The sequence below is a fragment of the Thermobia domestica genome, unplaced genomic scaffold, assembly GCF_964235325.1.
Source record: "Thermobia domestica unplaced genomic scaffold, izTheDome1.hap1.1 HAP1_SCAFFOLD_221, whole genome shotgun sequence".
In the NCBI taxonomy this organism is placed as follows: Eukaryota; Metazoa; Arthropoda; class Insecta; order Zygentoma; family Lepismatidae; genus Thermobia; species Thermobia domestica.
In genome coordinates this window covers 297,106-315,996 of record NW_027655943.1, presented here as the reverse complement: position 1 = coordinate 315,996, position 18,891 = coordinate 297,106, and the positions used below count along the sequence as shown (strand labels likewise).

General features: G+C 35.0%; 1 protein-coding gene across 2 annotated transcripts; it reads left to right on the top strand.

Annotated features, from left to right (window-relative positions):
• Positions 1 to 6,180: 6,180 nt before the first annotated feature.
• Positions 6,181 to 17,165, top strand: LOC145676567 (uncharacterized). 2 transcript variants are annotated; one of them, XM_081747403.1, is made up of 6 exons: positions 6,181 to 6,471; positions 8,924 to 9,077; positions 10,896 to 11,063; positions 12,447 to 12,575; positions 14,838 to 14,999; positions 16,819 to 17,165. In XM_081747403.1, exons 2-6 carry the CDS (start codon positions 9,015 to 9,017, stop codon positions 17,107 to 17,109), a joined length of 813 nt encoding a protein of 270 aa, XP_081603529.1. In that variant the 5' UTR covers positions 6,181 to 6,471; positions 8,924 to 9,014; the 3' UTR covers positions 17,110 to 17,165. The 2 variants fall into 2 exon arrangements, with proteins under 2 accessions (XP_081603529.1, XP_081603530.1); XM_081747404.1 differs by lacking the exon at positions 14,838 to 14,999 and having other exon boundaries at positions 6,186 to 6,471.
• The last annotated feature ends 1,726 nt before the right edge of the window (positions 17,166 to 18,891 follow it).

Below are 18,891 nucleotides of genomic sequence, written 5' to 3'. Positions count from 1 at the left end.
AAGATTCAACCCATTTCACTAACAAAGGTCAGACCAATTTTGAGCCTTCAATAATGGACTTTTCCTATTGCACCATCTCAGGACTCGGAAACCAATTCATAGCTTAGAACTGCTTAAAGTTCTCCACTGTAAGCAATCTCCAATGAAATTCTCCTGGAAGTTGTTCATTCTTTTGATAGGGAGTCTCTATAACATGGAGGCTTTCCAGTTGCAGGCAAGTGTATCTGTATTGATATAACTTCGCTTATCAGGGAACCAAGACAAGGATGTCTGCCAATGTCCAAATCGACTCTACTCTAACATAGTTTGTGTTCCTTGTATTGTTCAACATCACCTAATGAGAAACTGACACAAAATATGACTAAAGGTTCATATTCCTATTTTTCACTTACCATTCAATACTTATAATATAGTATTGCTCACATTTGCAAAAAACATGCGTATTCTATGTACCCGTTTGTGTTTCTGTCTTTCATCAGATTCTTGCATAGGAAGGAAAGATAGAGTCAGGTAGACGTCAGATAGATCTATCATATATCTATCTATCAGATACTTTGGATCTAATAGATCCTGATCACGCCTAATATTACACCAAACATTTCCTTTGAATTTCGCCACGAGGGGAAATTATGGTTTTAAGCAAAAAGGGAAAGTATAAATGCCATAGACGCCGGTTACTAATTTCGAATCCATTAGTTTTCGGGGTCGTTGAGATGAGTAGCGACAGTCTCAAAGCTGTTCAGATCCAACGTTAGTCCTCATCACCCTGAAGGAATGAGGAAGGCATAAAAATAACATGTCCAGAAACGATTTACTAAATTTTAAATTTGTGGTTTTGGAGATCGCTGAGATGAATAGTAACACCCCTTGGAGCGTTGAATTCCAACTTGGGCCTCCATCGTTTAGTATGTTTTGGTATTTGTTTTTTTTTTTTTTTTTAAAAAAAAAAAGAGTAGTCACTAAATGGACAATATTAGTGTAAAATTAATAGTTTCCGGATCGCTGAAGACGGACTTCAACTTCATTCTCCATTTTTCTGGAGGATGTGAGACTTAGAAAACATGTCGAGAATAGCCACTGGATCGCTGAGATTTTGAAAGTAACATTTCTGTTGCAGTTAAAGTTTGGGAACATCGCAATGCAGATTACGGAACTTAAAATAATGTTCAATAGCCGATTAGTTACCTATTGATAATTTTCTATGTGCTAAGATAAAAAGTAACACATCAATTTTAAGTCCCGCTTGAGCCAAATTGCCATCAAGTGGGAGTAGGTTGTTAAAGTAGCACACCCATATTAACGATAATTATAATAACGATATCATCATCAAATGTGTATTTTAGAAGTTGCTGCGATGGATAGTAACGCTTCAATGTCGTTGAGGTCCAGTGTTCCCGTCATCATCATGAGTTATGGAGTTGTGTGAAAAGTAACATGTTTAAACTTACCGACAGGAGTGTTGAAACTAAAGTTTTTTTTAGATCGCTAAGCTGTTTGGCGACAGAACTGATGGGATTTGAGTCTCCGTTTAGGCGAGAATGAAAATAATAACCTATCCGGTAACATACAGAGGCAACGTAAAATCCATGACACCTCAGGAATTGTGTATTGGTCTCATACTGACATGACCCTTATCCATTTTAACTATTTTATTTACCTTTAAATATGAAACATTGGGTAAACCTTATTCTTCACGTGTAAAGAACGAGTATTTCTATTAATACTTTAATTTATTAACTGGCGGCTATGAAATTGGAATCCGAACAATGTTTGCTGCAGTATTTTCATGCTTTTAACATTTTACAAAACCGGCTGTTTTTCTGCCTATGCAATCTAGTTATGTATGGTTTCCATATAAAAACATATCCTAAGTCTCTCTATATCAACTTCTCTTACTATTCTTTGTATGCCAATAAGGTTGTTAACTTATTATAAATTTGGTACCTACACTATACATAACGAACAGTATTGTTGATAACGTCCGACACAATGTCATTTTGAACACAAATTCTAATGGAAATACGATTTTCAAGTGCATTAACTTTTATGCGAATATAAGTATTCCGCTTTCAATTATAAACTAAATGTACTAATTTTATTGCAACTATTTATTAAATTCCTAAAATATGTGTTGTTTTCAGTCTACTCCAGCAGGTTTAATTTGCTGGTATAAGTAGAAAATAAAACAAATAAATGTTTCACTAAGACGTAATCCTGGAACGGATGACGCCTATTTATAACGTAAGGTCCATAAGTTCATATATTTATATAAACAAGGTTATTGATTTATCAAAATTTGTATGATATCACCTTTTTTTATTATAGTACGTAACAAATTAAACTTGTACACACCTTAAACATTATACATGTAGTTTCCGCGAGATGAATCCTTTGTTATTATTATTTATATTTCGTTACTATGACAACTAAAATCACATCGTCAAATCACTATCATAAGAAAAAAGCATCGCGTAACAACAGAAAAGAAATCACTTCTATTTCTCTTTTCATATTCTTCTTCTTCCTTTCTTGAACAGCTTGTGCATATTTTAAAAGTACATTTTGCCCATAAATACAAATAAAGATACAATAAAAATCTTAAAAGACAAGTATAGTTGTAGCACACATAGTTGTGACATTTAGGATTTCTGGTTTGATCCCATCTCCAAACAACAAATTCTATCTGTCCTAGCCGGTGTCTACACTCTCCAGATATCAACATATCTCCTACAATCGTGGGCGCATTTAATTTAAATTTACAGTCGTATACTACCGAATACTCTCTACGTTCGCTGCATGGTGGATGGTGTTTTCTACGGTTGGTCGCTTATTCCAAAAGTTACCCAAAATTTAGTGTCCTTATGTAAAAAGTAATACCAGTTGTTTCGTACCATGTACAGATTTGTCAGAAGTCCTTCTCATGTTTATGCTAATGGAGCTTCCTTTATGTAATTAAGATTTGGATTGCGTGTATGGAATAGCGAGTTTGCATTAGTCCGTCATTTTATTCATTTATTCTAGAAAAGACAAGTTGTTTATTTCGTACAATGACAACAAAACTCAAGGTTTTTAAATAGTTCGATTTGTTCATTTCTATTATAATTTTCAAAAGTAAAGTTTTCTTTATCTATTTTATCATTACGTTACTTTTATGAATCATGCCCTTTTAAAAAGAACCGTAGAGATTTGTTCATGCCCTGTTCAAACGTTTAATAGCATTAGTTTCAACGTTTTTTGTCGCTTCGCCCTTTCTACATGAAGTTCTTCAATTTGTATAAAGCATATAACTCGTGAACAGTGTTTCTTTTAGAAACTATGTTCCGGGGGCACTACTGATACTATTCTATTTATAATTATATTATAGACGTATGATTTTGTTCTGCTCCAGGACTGCCACTCTTAGAGCCCCGGGGGTAGTTCCCCCCAAAAACTGGTCTAGAAGAAACACTGGTCGTGAGTGGCTTTGGTTTGTCCGAATTATTTTGAGTAACCCTTTGGGGATCCTGGCTTTTTGGGCTATTTTTTAGCCTTTCAGTCAAGCAGCTACTGTATCGTCACTATTTATCCTAGGATCATCGTTCATACCTCATTCTCTTCAGAATAGAGCTGGCTTTCAAATGATATCACTTGCGTGCTCATACCATATACCAGAAGCGGGAAAGAAAATGTCAAAGTGAAAATTTCGGGGGGAAAATTTTTTTTCTCGAACTTTGGCCCCCCCTGGACACCCCTGTGTGATCGTAGCCATCTAAAAAAAATCTGAGAAATAGTACTTAGTATACTGAATGTGTGGGCCAAATTTCAACTTTCTATCTTGAATAGTAAGGGCGGGAGAATTTTTATCAAAAATTCCCACAGTGCCCCAAAATACCATAAAACACTATGATCTCAGGGAAAAAAATTCCTGAGACATCCCTAATTACCCTAGGACTATAATCCGCCAATCATTCTCTTCAGAATAGAACTGTCTTTCAGGCGGTACCATTCATATGTCTCCATCATGTATCTAAGGCGGGAAATTCCTGACAAAAGGGATTTTTGGGGGCAAAATTTCCCTTTTTTCAACTTTTGCCCCTCTGGACCCCCTGTTTTTACGCAGAAATCGGAAAAAAACTTCTGGTAAATACTACTCGGTGGACTGAATGTTTGTGCAAAATTTCAATCTTCTACGTGAAAAAATAGGCCTGCCAGAGAAAATTTCCCTACTTTGCCCTACTTTTACCCTATACAGAAGTATATTTGGATAAAAATTCACTGAGACGGCCCTAATTACCCTAGAATAATAATTCGACCGTCGTTCTCTTCAGAATGGAACGGCCTTTCAGACGGTATGACTCACGTGGTCCTATCATGTTTTTTGGCGGGAAAATGACGAAAAACGGGATTTTTGGGGTAAAAAATCCCTATTTTTACCACTTTGCCCCTCTGGTTCCCCCCTGTTTTAGCACTGACATCGGAAAAAAATCTGGTAAATAGTACTCGGTGGACTGAATGTTTGTGCAAAATTTCAGTCTTCTACGTTCAAAAATAAGCCCGCCAAAAATATATATATACCGACAATGCAATATATTTCCCTATATGGAAGTAAATTTTTCAAAAAATCCCTGAGACGTCCCTAATTACCCTAGAATAATAATTCGACCGTCATTCTCTTCAGAATAGAATGGCCTTTCAGACGGTATGACTCACGTGGTCCTATCTTGTATGTGAGGCGGGAAAATGACGAGAAACGGGATTTTGGGGGTTAAAAAATCCCTATTTTTACCCCTTTTCCCCTCTGGTTCCCCCCCTGTTTTGGCACTGACATCGGAACAAAAAATCTGGTATATACTACTCGGTGGACTGAATGTTTGTGCAAAATTTCAATCTTCTACGTTGAAAAATAAGCCCGCCAAAAAATATTGAACATAGGCTTAGAAAATGAGAAAATAAATTTTTGACTTATGACGTCATCACCTCCTATGTCTGGACGCAGGACGGTCTGGAACCATACGTAATGTCTTCTACAAGGCCTCTGGACTTGGAAAACAAAAAAACCCGGACGAAAAAGCTCAAATAGAAGAGAAATAACGCATTGTACCATGAAAAGTGCATATGGTACAAATTGTACCATAGGATCCCCAAAGGGGTAATTTATCTAGGAAACAGAATTGTTCATATGATAAACGGAAAAGTTGCGAGTGAACATTACAGTAACGTTACATGGAAGACGTGTATAAAGAAAAACCATTGCAGCTTGAAGGAAAAGAAGTCTGCATTGAAAATAGAATTCATCATTTACACAATGTAACTCTCTTCTGGTGATTTGCTAAATTCGTTGAGAGCCAGTATACACCATTTTAGAATTTTGGAAATGAGCTCACTCATATACAACGAGTACTATTCATGAAAATAGATAATCAAAAGCTATACTAACGCATTTACTTACGGAATAACCAAAATCCCTCGAATCCCAGATATGGAAATGAGGATATATCTTACGCCACTAGGTGGAAACATTTAGTAGAATGCACTGTGATACAATAAATAACTGGCGTTACTTTCAAACAAAATGAATATTCTTCACCCTAATATATTTGTTGTGCTCAGGGTGATATCAAATGATGGATCATCTACAGAGTACAGGATGATCTTAATAGTTTTTACTGCAATAAATATGGATCATAAGGAGAAACAATTTACAAATGTGGCAAGCAATGTGATATATTGATGACGCTTCTGCATCATGATCATTAGTGGATAGGTAAAATAATTCTTGAAAAATCAACGTTTCCTCTTAACTGGAAGTTCAAACGTAACGTAAGAACACGACAAAATGACAGAGTAACACGCACATTGTTGTGCGTGGAAACCTAAAGACCTCTAGAACGTTTCCTCACAATGGCTTAATGTGAGGGCTTAAGAGAAGGGCTTAACATTGCGCTGAGAACAACGTTGTACTTTATTAAAGAGGTCGTCTCACCTGTGTGAAGTCTAAGCGGCTGGCGCATTTAAAAAAAAAGTGTCAAATTTTTAGTTAGGAAAACCTATTTCCCACAATTTTCCTATTACCATTTTTCGTACGGTTTTCATATTTCGAGGTACAAGAATTATGGCATTATATAGGGACTATTAGGACTTTTGCAGTGTACAAAAAATTTGTACACTCTAAAAACAGTACCCATGATTTTGCACAAGTACCCATGAAATAGAAGGTACTTCGCTGATGTACCTATGAGAATTCAATGTACCGAAGACTTTAGTGGGTACACACCGTATTTCAGCCTCTTACCCATGAATTAGTGGGTACATGGAAGATTTATGGGTACAGTAAATTCGTACCGAAGAAAGTACCCATGACAACAGTAGAAGGTAACCAACTGAACAGACGCCATATTGCTTTTGTCGGTAGTGTGGTGTGGTGGTGTGTATTCGTTATTTGAGTGAAGATTATAAAGATTACTACAACCAACGAAAGGGATTCTTATAAAAGTAAGTGGAATATCATGTATTTGTAGTTGCATTTGGATGTTGTAAATTCAGAGTATTTTATAGTTAAACAGTAATAATATTTCATAGTTAAACAGTGTTCCTATTAAATACAACCGATTACGAAATGCAGGCCTAAGTGAATGAAAATAGAATTTTTATTTTATTATTTTTACATTTTACATCAAATTTACCAGTTTCGAATGTTCTAGAAACTCATGTGATTATTCCACCACATTTGTCGTATCGTTAATTCGTTTGGTATAAGTGTGATGAAAATAATAATATAAGGTGATATATAGATTTTTTTTTTTTTTTTGCTTTTTCGAGGTGTGATCATGTCCTAACAATATAAAATAAATACTTACGAAAACTAGAAACGTACGATATAATTGAAATATTATTTCACGCAGATTTACTTTTAGCGCACCACTTGAAATAATTGCTGAAAATTTAGAATACTTTTACACTTTCCTTCTTATTGAGTCCTCAATGATTTGCGCTGAGCGACATGAAAATATCTCACATGGCATACTTAAAATTCAAGGGGGCCATCAGAAGCAATTACTGAAAAATTACAATTCTTTTACGATTTGCGTATAAATACCGGCGACTGGAAATATGCATAAGAACGACAGTGTAAAAACACAAAACAATTTGTGCTAGGTGGCTACTAAAAGGCACCTATTATTTTATGATCATAGAAAGAATAAGTGCATCTGGGTTTAGTCATGTGACCAATATTGCGTTTGATGTTTGCAAATTTATATATTGGGGATAAGTACGAGTGATGCTTTATGGGCATTTATCACGAAATTGGTATTCCGTCTGGTTTTCGACAAAAAGCCTAATAGCTACGAAAATTTAAAAATCATCAAATTTAGGGCCGCTTTAAAATGATATAGTAGAGTAGGGTAGGTAGAGTAGAGTAAGGTAAGAATAAGTTGGGTAGGATGACATCGGGAGTGCTGGTTTACTTTTGGTGCATCACATTTTTTGAAAGATTTACAGGTAAAATTCAATACTTTGCATCAAAAAAACATATCCAACATAGGATATAGTATACGTAAAGCCGCGTCAGTTCCCGAAGGAGCTGGACGCTCATACTTTTAGGGATTATTCATTGAGTATCTACAAACTTACCAAGGGGGTAACAAAGCGACTTTGATTTACTTATCGACTGATACGAAAATAAAAAAGAACGTACCTGTACTTTATATCTGCATGTGTAGTGCCCTTGTACTTTATCTATGACTATGTGTGTGTGAAGGGGGGGATTTAACGCATATCGCATGTCTTGTGCACACGGGTACTTCTTACTATAGCACTACGTAGAAAATTTATGGTATTTCATGTAGAAGTGGTAATAGAACACAGAAGAAACGCAGATCACGGCGTTCTCATGTATACTATTACCAAAACATATTTATAAATAATAAATTTCTGCCACCGATAGAATTAAATACAAAGTAAAACACCTATATATTACGTTTATAGATGTAGGGTTACTAGTGTAAAATCATTACAAGTGCTTTACGACGAATAAAATAAGAGTGCATATGAAAGATGATTGCATTAGAAACTATTATCCATCAGCGGTGCATTTCGCACAGCTTACAAAAGCTGTATTTTGTTTACAAGTGAAGCTCTACTAGTATGAAACCAGGGCAAGTGTTATTGAAAGTCGAGTTATTGCCAAAACTCACTCATTATCACTACCCTCGTATATGCGTATACCCACCTTCGCAGACGCGCCTACTAATCGATCTCGACTTGAGTGAAAGATGCCAAAAAGCCATAAAGTCAAAGTGCGTTACATTGAACTCGTAATTTCATATTTAAATATGTTCGGCTTCCAAGGTGTTCATTGATTTGAAATGTATACATACTATTCTCTCTCCTATAGTGATTAGACCTATGTACGCATTTAGATAATTAACATATTTTAGTACCACTTACACACAACAAATTTACAACGACTTTATTGTACGTTCGTAATTATTAATTCGAGTAGCTTGGAAAACGCTTGGTCTAGCCAGTGCACTGTAGAATGTACATAAGTTTAAAGACATACCTTTTTTTTTTTTTTTTTTAGAGTCACAACCGAACTTTTCTACTTTAAAGACATGTTTACTTTCAGCGTGAAATGTAGTCGAAAAACTACACTCGAGAATGCTTCTTATGTTACCTGAAACGTCACTGTGTAACTTGCGGTTTTCAGAATATTCATATAATTTTATTCCCATTCCTCGAAAGTACAATTTATCAGTTACAGTTTGATAGACAACTTATCATAATGATTATTGTTTCAATTCAATATTGATTATTATTTCAGTTCAGTTCACCGCAAGTTTACCACAACGATTTTACTCGAGAATGATAAGTTATTTCATAGTTAAAGTTGTAGTTTTTATTACCTTCCTTTCAGTGAATAATGTCGTACATTTGATTTCAGTAATCACAACCTCATTGTGAACGGCAACCACCAAGAACATCGCTGGGCCTACAGAGACTTAGGAATAACTTTAGCCAGTAAATATCCAGATATGAAATGGGACGTTGAAGGGAAGAGACAGCAGAGGAGAATAAATGAGAACGCTCCAGTATTTGTACGTATATTTCAATTATTATTACCGTATTTTAGAAAATGCGCCAACTTAAAGAATGTTGGATTCGAAATAAAATTGACTGAATTCTACCCAATAAACTTGATTCTCTTTGGAAATATTATGGATCAAATAGAGATTCAAAAGTCTTTGTAATTACGCCCCTCCCCCTTCCCATTGCTTTAGATTTTTAACAATACGACAGAAATGAAAAACAATACTGAAATTTTGAAAAGCGTCTCCAATCATACGTACGAATATCTATTGAATAAACTACTTCAGTTTTTGAAGTGACTTCATTTAGACAATGAATTGGAAAACCCTTACAGTATGATGTTAGGTTTTAAAATTTATCGCTTAAATTAAAATGTTTCCAAACCTCAAGTAGATCAGTCGATAGATATTCTTAAGCGTCTATCTCATTACAAAATTTAAATATTGTTAATTTGCTTTTTTTTAATGAACAGAGAGGAGAAACCGAGTCTCCTAACTTGTAGAATTTTCAAGTTCGGAGCCGCTGCTCCATATTTATAGTGAAAGCAATTTCACGACTAGTGATGGCAAGTATCGGTTCATTATTTGGAACATCCAGTGACATACCTTAACTCTGAAAATAAGGATCATAGTAGTGTATTTCAAGAATCATGAATAATTCAGTGTGGTTGTGAAGTGAAAGGACAGTTCTACATGCCTGTGCCACATATCCTGATACACGGGGAAAATAAATTGTTTCTGTTTCTATTTGAATTATAAAGGTTAGATTAGTTCATGTTAGTGCATAAGTAATGAATCAGCAGTTTATTCTTTAATGTTATCATCAATTCGCGCACGGGGGTAACAATATATAACCGTGACTAAGTTCAAGTTGAACAAACACACTTTGGAGAGGAATAATTTTAAACTTCGTAAGGGTTCACTAAATTCTAAGAGTTATATATTTTTTTAAAATAAAAAGTAAAACATTTACGTTCGAATAGCTAGCCACCAAAAATTATTAATCACTCTATGGTAGTTGGTGATTGCCTTCGTTTGGCAGTCATGTAATCTTAACCATATTTCGCAGAACAGCACAAGGAGCTATAAAGGATATGGCGCGTGATGCATAAATATTGGACTTTGATAAGGATGTAATCGTGGAATACCACTTAGTGAGTTGTCCAGTAGGGAATAGCCGCTAAGTTCAACAGGCCCCGAACCAATTCTGGCATTCGTCCTGCGTAGGTGGAAGGTGGAGGTAATTTTAGGCCAGAGTAAGTAGTGCCCATCAAGGTTGGTGGTCGTGACAATATTTTAGTGTTTCACCCACTACATTGTAGGACCACTGTTGTTCGGGGCGACGTAAACATCCTCGTACTGTACATTTTTAGGCAATGAAGTGCTTTCAATATTATGTCACTTTTAAAGAATGGATTCTTGTTAGTTTCAAAATAATGCCAGGGTATAAAAGGAACAGTATTCAAGACTTTCTTCGGCCTCCTGAGAAACCAACCTCAATCCCAAAGAACGCGTTTGGTAAGAGATCTGTGGGTGAGGTATCGGGGGATGCGAGCAGCTTCCAGTGCCCAACTGTCTAACCTGGACGAACTTGAGAACCTAGTTAAGAACCTTCCGGGAAGGCTAGCTGCTGTTATAACAGCAAGAGGTATCAACTCAGTAATGACCTCAGAGAAAAAAATCAGGTAATAGACCAATTACTTGTTGGTAGATACTGTGATTTGTGTTGCTTCAGCTTTAAAGCGGAGTAGCATTTGATTTATAACTATGAATTAGCTTATCATTGGTAAAACAAAAGTAAAAATTCTCTCCTCTGCTTTTTTGTAGGGTATTTTCATAAGAAGATTAGCACAGCGAAGAAAGAGACAAAAATTGAGATCAAAAGATAAAGAAATCCGTGTCGCACCAAATGAACCTCTGGCAGGTGCATCTGATGTTAACTCATCTTCAACAAGTTCAACAGAAAATGTATCTGACTGCTTACTAGAGTTAGAGGTAATCATATTAAGTATTGTTTTACATTACCGAGTGGCTATAGCTCAATTGGTATAGCGTTGGCTTTGCATTGTAAAGGTCTTGGATTCGCGATCAACAATCGCCTATCCTGACTGAAGTTTTTCCCTGGTTTCTCTCAGTCGTACGACGCAAATGCTGTGATGATGCCTTAAGATCAGTGCTGACTCTTTTAACCTGTTTAATATAGTTTGTGGTATTGTTTAACACTACGAAATTTTGACTGTTTCTTATCTTTTGCGAATATTATTATTATCATTATTTGCTCTTATTCATATTATTTTTTTGCGAATTTTATTACTTTAAATTAAATTTAATAGGAATCGCAACATCAATGTTTCGGATATCGCTAAAATCGTCATCAGTAATTATAGTAAATTTGGGAAGAATTTTGAATAGCCTATTTATACAATATCCGTATATTTTAGTAAAATTTGGTTATATGGAAGTAGGGTACAGAAGTGCATTATTAATTTTTTATTGGGGACACAGTTTCTGTGATATAGCACTCACTTCTCGTTCGTGGGGTGCCTGGTTCGAGCCCCGGCCAAATAAATTTGTGGTAGACAACATCGTGCTCGTGGGTTTTCTAGGGATACTCTCTTGTTCCCCCCACTTTCTCATTCCACCAATTCTTCCATCATTCACTTGCTTTAATCTTCGTCTCCCTTAGCGTAACGGGTATAATTGTGGAACGTTACACTCAGATTTCATTGTTTTATCTTCCGGTGGAATAGAAGTGCTTGGGACCGCGCAATTTGATTTAATAGTAATTTTTGTATCGCTGTATAATTTTGTAATGACTTAATGCTTAAATCGTAGTAAAGATAGACAATATTTCAGTAATTATGACAAACTGCTTTACCACTGACAGAAATATTAATATTGCGAGAGACGTTTCTCGTTCAGCAAAAGAAAACAGCATGAGGGAGGAGTACAAATAGAAGTTCTTATTTTTTAATAGACGTGTAGGAACTTAACACTATAACATGTTGAATTTTTGTACAAGATAACGTGTATTACAAACCAAGTACCACTAACTTTGAAGAGGAGAATTGATATTAGTATATTGCAATATATTGTGTTCAAGTAATTGATCATGAAAGCGACTAATATCTGTAGAAATATCTTCTAGTGTTTTTAATTCGAAGTGAAATATCTTCCTTTGTGATGTGTATACTTTATCAGTCACCTATAGTGTTGTGTTTCATCATGCTCTGAGTTTGCTTCAAGATGTTATTAGATGTAAATAGATTAATGTCAATAATAAGAGTTAACTTGGAACATTTTCTTACTAGATGTTGCAGCTTCTGTAGTTATCTTACCTTTGAAACCTCTATTTTTATTTTTCTCTAAATTTTCCAGGCAACACCAATACAATCCTTAACTCCAACGAATATAACAAGATTGCAGTTTTTACTAAGAAAGACATTCCTTTCAAGAAAAGATAAGGAAGTAAACGTAATGCCATGCTTTTTGCTCCCCCATAAACTGGTAAGAATAATTTGCAAACGTGTTTACTTGAGCTACATTTTTCAATAAATGTACGAACTCATCTTTTGTTTGTAATTTTTTTTAAATTTTTCTGTATATCTAAATGTTTCTGGGGTAAAAGTGTTAAAATATGATTTATATTTCAAGATTGTCATTGTCACAATTTGCAACAATTTTCTACTCACTGCTGCATAAAGATCTCTTTGGGATTTTCTATTTTTTTTTTCCCTAGAGACTGAATTCTCTGATGTTCAGAGTTTGAGTATATACGGAGAGTGACGACGCAGAGCGGGCAGTGCAGCCTCTCTTCCTAGTGCACCCAACCAAATTAAGCCGAACTTGCAGTAATAGTTTCAGGAGGTGGCCCGGGGGAAATTCCCATGGGTCTAAATCCGCTCGTACTCAATATGTTATCAATATTTTCGTGGTATTTCTTTTCACCCTTTCTGTCTTTGTATTTTAAAGTTTCCTGGACGAAATATTCTGAAATCACCATTGTATACTTGTAATCCACTTCAATATTATTTAGGTCTATATTAAAATACGTATTATGAAGCTAATAGTATTCGTAGTTTTGGTAACAACGATAAAAGATGTTTCCTTGAAGATGCTATAATAAGAAGCTAAAGTCTCGTCGTCTCCTTAGTGTTACCATCTTTATTCTACTTGCAAATCTATATGTTAACATTGACTAGTTGATTGGTTATTGAAGTTTAGCGTCTATTTTCAGCAGCGATCTCATATGAGACGTAAACCTACAATTTAATATGGAATCCGAACCACCAAAATCATTCATTTTTCCAGGATTCCCACCGGGAATCGAACCCGGGATCCCGTACACCAAAAGTGCTTATGCTAGCCGCTATACCAGCTAGGAGTTAAAACATTAACTTTGATGCTACGTGGTAACCAATGTTAATAAGCATTCAAAGGTTTACACACACAGACACACACACAAAAATAAAACTGCCAATAAAAAGTAGAATTTAAAAGGGAACAAGTATACAGGAGTAACTAATATTATTAATACTAAATATATTAATTTAAAACAGATATAATCCATATTCTATGAAGCAAATGTTTCAAAATGTCTTAAATGAAATTAAATATCTTCATGGTTTTATTGTTGAAGTGTTTACTTCCGATGGTTTGTGCGAAATGAAATTAAATATCTTCCAATGTAAAATAAATGGTTTTATTATTAGAGTATTTACTTCCGATGGTTTGTGCGTTCAATTATGGGAATTCCCTGACCACTTGTTTCACGACGGTTCTTTTCCGATAATGCTACTTTATTTACTGTAGGGACTACGGTGGCTCAGTGGTAGAACGTTCACCTCTGGTGCATGGAGTCTTTGGTTCGATCCCTGCTCGCGCCAAGTGGGGCTTTTTGTGGACAAACACTGCGTGCGTGAGTTTTCTCGGGGTATCCTGTTTCCTCCCACTTTCTTCATTCCACAATTTCATTCATTATTCACCATCACCGTCTCCTTTTGCCTAGTTGGCATAATCGTGGGACGTAAAAGTTAAAAAAGAAATTATTTACTGTACGTCGAAGTTTGATATTAGAAGTAAAACATTCAATTTTATATTAAACATAATCCACACATTAATTTGTTTTACAGGGGGGAAGGGCAAAAGTAGGTATACAGCCCCGTACTGATCAACTCATTGCTTTTTATATAATTTCTTATTGTTATCCATCAGATAGACTTAGTTTCTTTATCTTTAGCTTGGAACAGCCGAAGCAAATAAACCTATAAACTAGATTATGTTACATTTGATCAATGCAGGGGTGTTTAAATACTTTAGGACCACCCTGTAGGCCCTATAATTATCTCAAGTTTTTTTTCATTCAGTGAAATTGATATCTTTATTAAGGTCTTACAAAAGACTTAATTAGTATATATTGAATGTTGTAGTATACCTTAACGTTAAAGCGTCTAATTCGAAAGAAAAGTCCAAAATTTCGTACAGTCACTTTCAATGTGATCAGGTTAGTTGTACAAGTAATATACTTACAAAAAGCTCAAAAACTCCGGCGGGTTTTTTTCAAGTAGGGTCAGCTCACTTCGGTAAACCCTGCCAAAAATACAGTTTTAACAAGAATAAGCGTATCCAATATCTAAAGTAAAATTACCAGTGTTGTAGCATACTAAGATGTCAAAGATGTCATCACTTAAAAAAAAAAAAATCAAAGTATATTATTTTTCCAAAGAATATATCTATACGGTGTGCTAATCTACTAATCTTTTGTTTCAGTTAGCAACCGAAGCCGAATTAATATTTGGCAAATGTTTGGACGCAATGAAAAAGAAATTACTAACTGTAGTGAATAAGCTAGATGCTTTAAATATTGAAAAGAACTTGGTAGCCTTGGAACGATATCTCCATCCAAAGGGATCCAACAGATGTACCAATTTGGTACGTTGAGTTTTTAGTGATATGAGCTTTCCTTTTGTCTTTTTTTTTTAAAAAAGGAAAACAGTTTGAAGATTGTTCGATATTACCCCCCACCCTCCAGAAAGACTTATGGAACTAAAAATGTCGTCCCTTTCAATTTGGCAGGGATATTTGAAGGTCTTAAGTACATGTAACTTTATTTTCATTCTCACCCGCCCTGCTAAGGATAGATAATGATTCATGCAGCATAGGACACAATATCTATATTTCATATTTTCGCCACTACCTATTTATTAAGAGTAGTATCAGTTGTAGCAATAGCAGTACTTGTTTCTGAAAAGAAATGCCACATATTTTTCGTTGTTAAAACAAAAGATACTTTTAAGCCTTTATTAGAAAAGGAGGGAAAGAAACTTCCAAAGTCATTCGATTTCGATCTCTTTTTCCCCTATACTACTGCATCTGAAATTTTCAAAAGCTATGATAGTGCATAAAGATGAAATTTCTTTCATATACTTTTATCACCGTTCGCCATTAAGGCGTAAAGAAAAATTGAAGAGGTTAAAGTATGTCCTCAAATGATGGACTCCAATCCGAATTCATGCCTCGGAGTTTTTTGCCGGATCATCGTGATTTGATACCATGTATAAAGTAAAATGAAAGAAAAATAATTTTATTGATAATTGTATTGAGTTCTCAAAACGTGTGAGTAGTTGAGTTGAAAAAAAAAAGTAGCTTAGAACATTCAAAACACAAGGAGTTTCCCAGTTACAGGCTCTCAATATTACGGTGAGATCGTCACAAGAGACGTCGTATCTTGACAAATATTGATATAGGTCGTCTCGACTTAGAAATTACAGTCGAAGTAGAACCCAAAATGGGCTGCGGTGGCTCAGTGGTGTATTGGGTCCCTGGTTCGATACCGGCTTGCGCCAAGTGAACTTTGTGGTGGACAAACACCTTGTGCGTGGGTTTTCTCGGAGTTCTCCCGTTTCCTCCCACTTTCTTCATTCCACCATTTCATTCATTTCTCACCACCACCGCCGGCACAACCGTGGGACGTGAAACTTAAAGATTTCATTTCATTTCATTTCGAAGTAGAACCCAGTACATCGATTTAAGCAAGCAGTGTTTGTGAACGGCAATTGCTGTTTAGATATTCTGTGCTTATCTCATCAAACCATATGATTGCTTTACAATGGAATCCTCACATTGCAAGACCTATCTATGCGGAACTTCTCAATCAGAAGGATTGCTTATATAGATGTATTGGGTACTATTTCAGTTGTGATTTTATAAACCGACCTCGCGTGCCGCCACTATCTGTCGAGGTATGACGACATTTGCGACGATGCCACCATAACTTCGAGCGTTTGTGGCCCTGAAACCACACATGTTCATTAATTTCTTAAAAAGGAAGTTTTCTCTTATTTCCACCTCATATGTTCCATGTTTTACACATTATTCTATCACTTTGTATGTTTCCTTTGAAGTAGTTTTACTTTAGAATGTTGTTTGGAACATGTGCGCTATGCCATATTAGCAGATCCCAGAAAAAAAAATATTAGTTTTAAATTATCTTGTAAACTCGATTTTAAAATTAATATTGTTAAACTTTCTAAGGAGTGCTTCTATTTGTTTGTCGTATTTAATTAACTTGTCTACATAACAGTAGTATATAAACAACTTTCCAATTTAGATGTGGTTATACTTGATAAAACAACTATATTTTACACAGCAGTTTTATTTGGTGGTTTTTTTCTTTTATGTAAAAATGTACTTTATTCCTTATGTTTTACTAAACATATCTGAATTCATTCCTTTTCCATATATATCATAGGAAACGTTTCAAGAAAGCTTGAAACCTCCAGGACCAGCCATTTTCTATGCCCCCGAGTCCAAAATCCTGTGGACAGGAAGTGGTGAAACAGTGCAGCTTGATAACACCTGTGATATTGAAGAGGCCTGCTTGCTGCTCCTATGTGTTTATTATGTCAAGAATTTGTCTTATCCAAGTTCATGTGGTCAGTTTCTGGGAGTATTACAAACCATTATTTTAACTCATGATAAATTTCCAAAGAAGTATCAAACTCAGCGAACTGCGGACACTATAAAAAAACTGAAATTGTAATTGGTTGTAAGAGGACTAGCAATTAAACAGTAGCAATATACTTGGCTCTCATTTTAAAATAATGTTTTTTTATTATGTACCAAGACGATATATTTTTTATTATGCACTAAGACATGCTTATTTTATTATGCACTATATTTTATTATGCAAATAATGTATATCAGGAAAAGTGTAAACAATAATCTGTTAACACATCAAGTTTGCACTATCAGAACGTCCCCTCCACCCTTCCAACAAACCTGTCCAGTCCGACCTTGTTTTTGAAATCTTTCCCGTAGCTTGTGGATTTGTTTTATTCAGTTTGGGGTGCTTCAATCTAGGTGAGTCTTCACGCGCAAACTGAAGTATTTTTAATTAATTTCTAATGCGCACCTTGAAGAAGAATATATGGCATGTTTCCCAAATAAAATAAAATAATAGCTGAGCAAAACAAGTACATTTTATTAAAAACTAAACACTTGGCTTTTAATAAAAGGTAGTGCTTTGCTCAGCTATTATGTTGTTTTAATTGGGTTCATAAAAGCAAAGCTTCGATATGGAAAATATCACGGATAGCATTTTTATGTATTTTAATTATTTTGATCAGTAAACTTAAACAACCTTCCAGAAGGGCAGAACGTCGAAAAGGTCTTTTATTTTCCCACAGTTTGGAGAACTTTGCATATTTATGGCAGAATGCAAAGCGTAAGTAAGGGAGAAGACGTTTCAGTTCTGTATGGCATCCAGTCTTAGCATAAGAAAGAAAAAAAAAGTTACGATTGTTCGTTCAGAAAAGGCGATATGCTTTCCAAAAGTAATGTTTGATGGGTAAGACCACATGGATGTTCATTCTTTGCTGGATACTTCTTATAGGAAACCCGGAAGAACAGCGTTTTATAATTAGGAGGTGAGTCCTTCCAGTAGGACCCGTATAGTTCTATCATTAATATAAAATGTATGCAAACATTACAAATAAAAAAAAATGTGTTTAAAATAATTAGCAATATAGGGATGACCTATTTGAAAGAAGATGGATTCTTTTTTCGCCGTTATCCTTTTGGACACTATTGCACGAAAGTATAGATTGCAATCCCTGTGTTGAATAACGGTCAAATAATTATTTGTGTTTAAAATAATTAGCAATATAGGCTTGACCTATTTGAAATAAGTGTGGATTTTTTTTTTTTTGCCAATTATCTTTTTGGACACTATTGCACAAAAGTATGGATTGCAATCTCTGTGTTGAATTATGGTGTATTGTTCAAAACATGATTACATGCGTACAACTGTGCCGAAATGAGTGGAACACTTAACAATAGGTAAGGCTATTATTGTCACTAGGTACAAAGTACAAGCTTCATATTCCATGTATGATACAAGGTAAGTCCAAGTTAGAGCCACACCCTGAATGCTGTATATTCTGAAGTGAAAGAGGTATAATTATAAGATGTTTAGGTGGATGCGCGACATTTCTAGCAGTAAAATGTATTATATAGGCTATTTTGGAGACAGCTATGTAGGATTTATCTAAAAATAATTTTAATTAAAAAAAGCCCAACTCATTTTGTGCTAGCATTTCATGAGAAATTCATTAAAGAAGTGTTTCATTATTACTGTTTTTGTAACCAACTGCATGCTGTTCCTAATTTCAGTCTCATTAAAAGCTCGTTGCTGAAAAGCAGCAGAGTACATATACTGAAAAACTGACTTCGCCTATGAATTTCGATTCAAATCTAGTCTTAAGATGATGCACATGGCCCTTGTTTCCATTAAAGAGTTTTTAAAACTTAGATTAAACTAATA

Coding starts and splice junctions, on each gene's coding strand:
- LOC145676567 (XM_081747403.1), top strand. CDS start 9,015: ATGAAATGGGACGTTGAAGGGAAGAGACAGCAGAGGAGAATAAATGAG. Junction 11,064..12,446: donor ACTGCTTACTAGAGTTAGAG/GTAATCATATTA, acceptor TAAATTTTCCAG/GCAACACCAATACAATCCTT. Junction 12,576..14,837: donor TTTTGCTCCCCCATAAACTG/GTAAGAATAATT, acceptor CTTTTGTTTCAG/TTAGCAACCGAAGCCGAATT.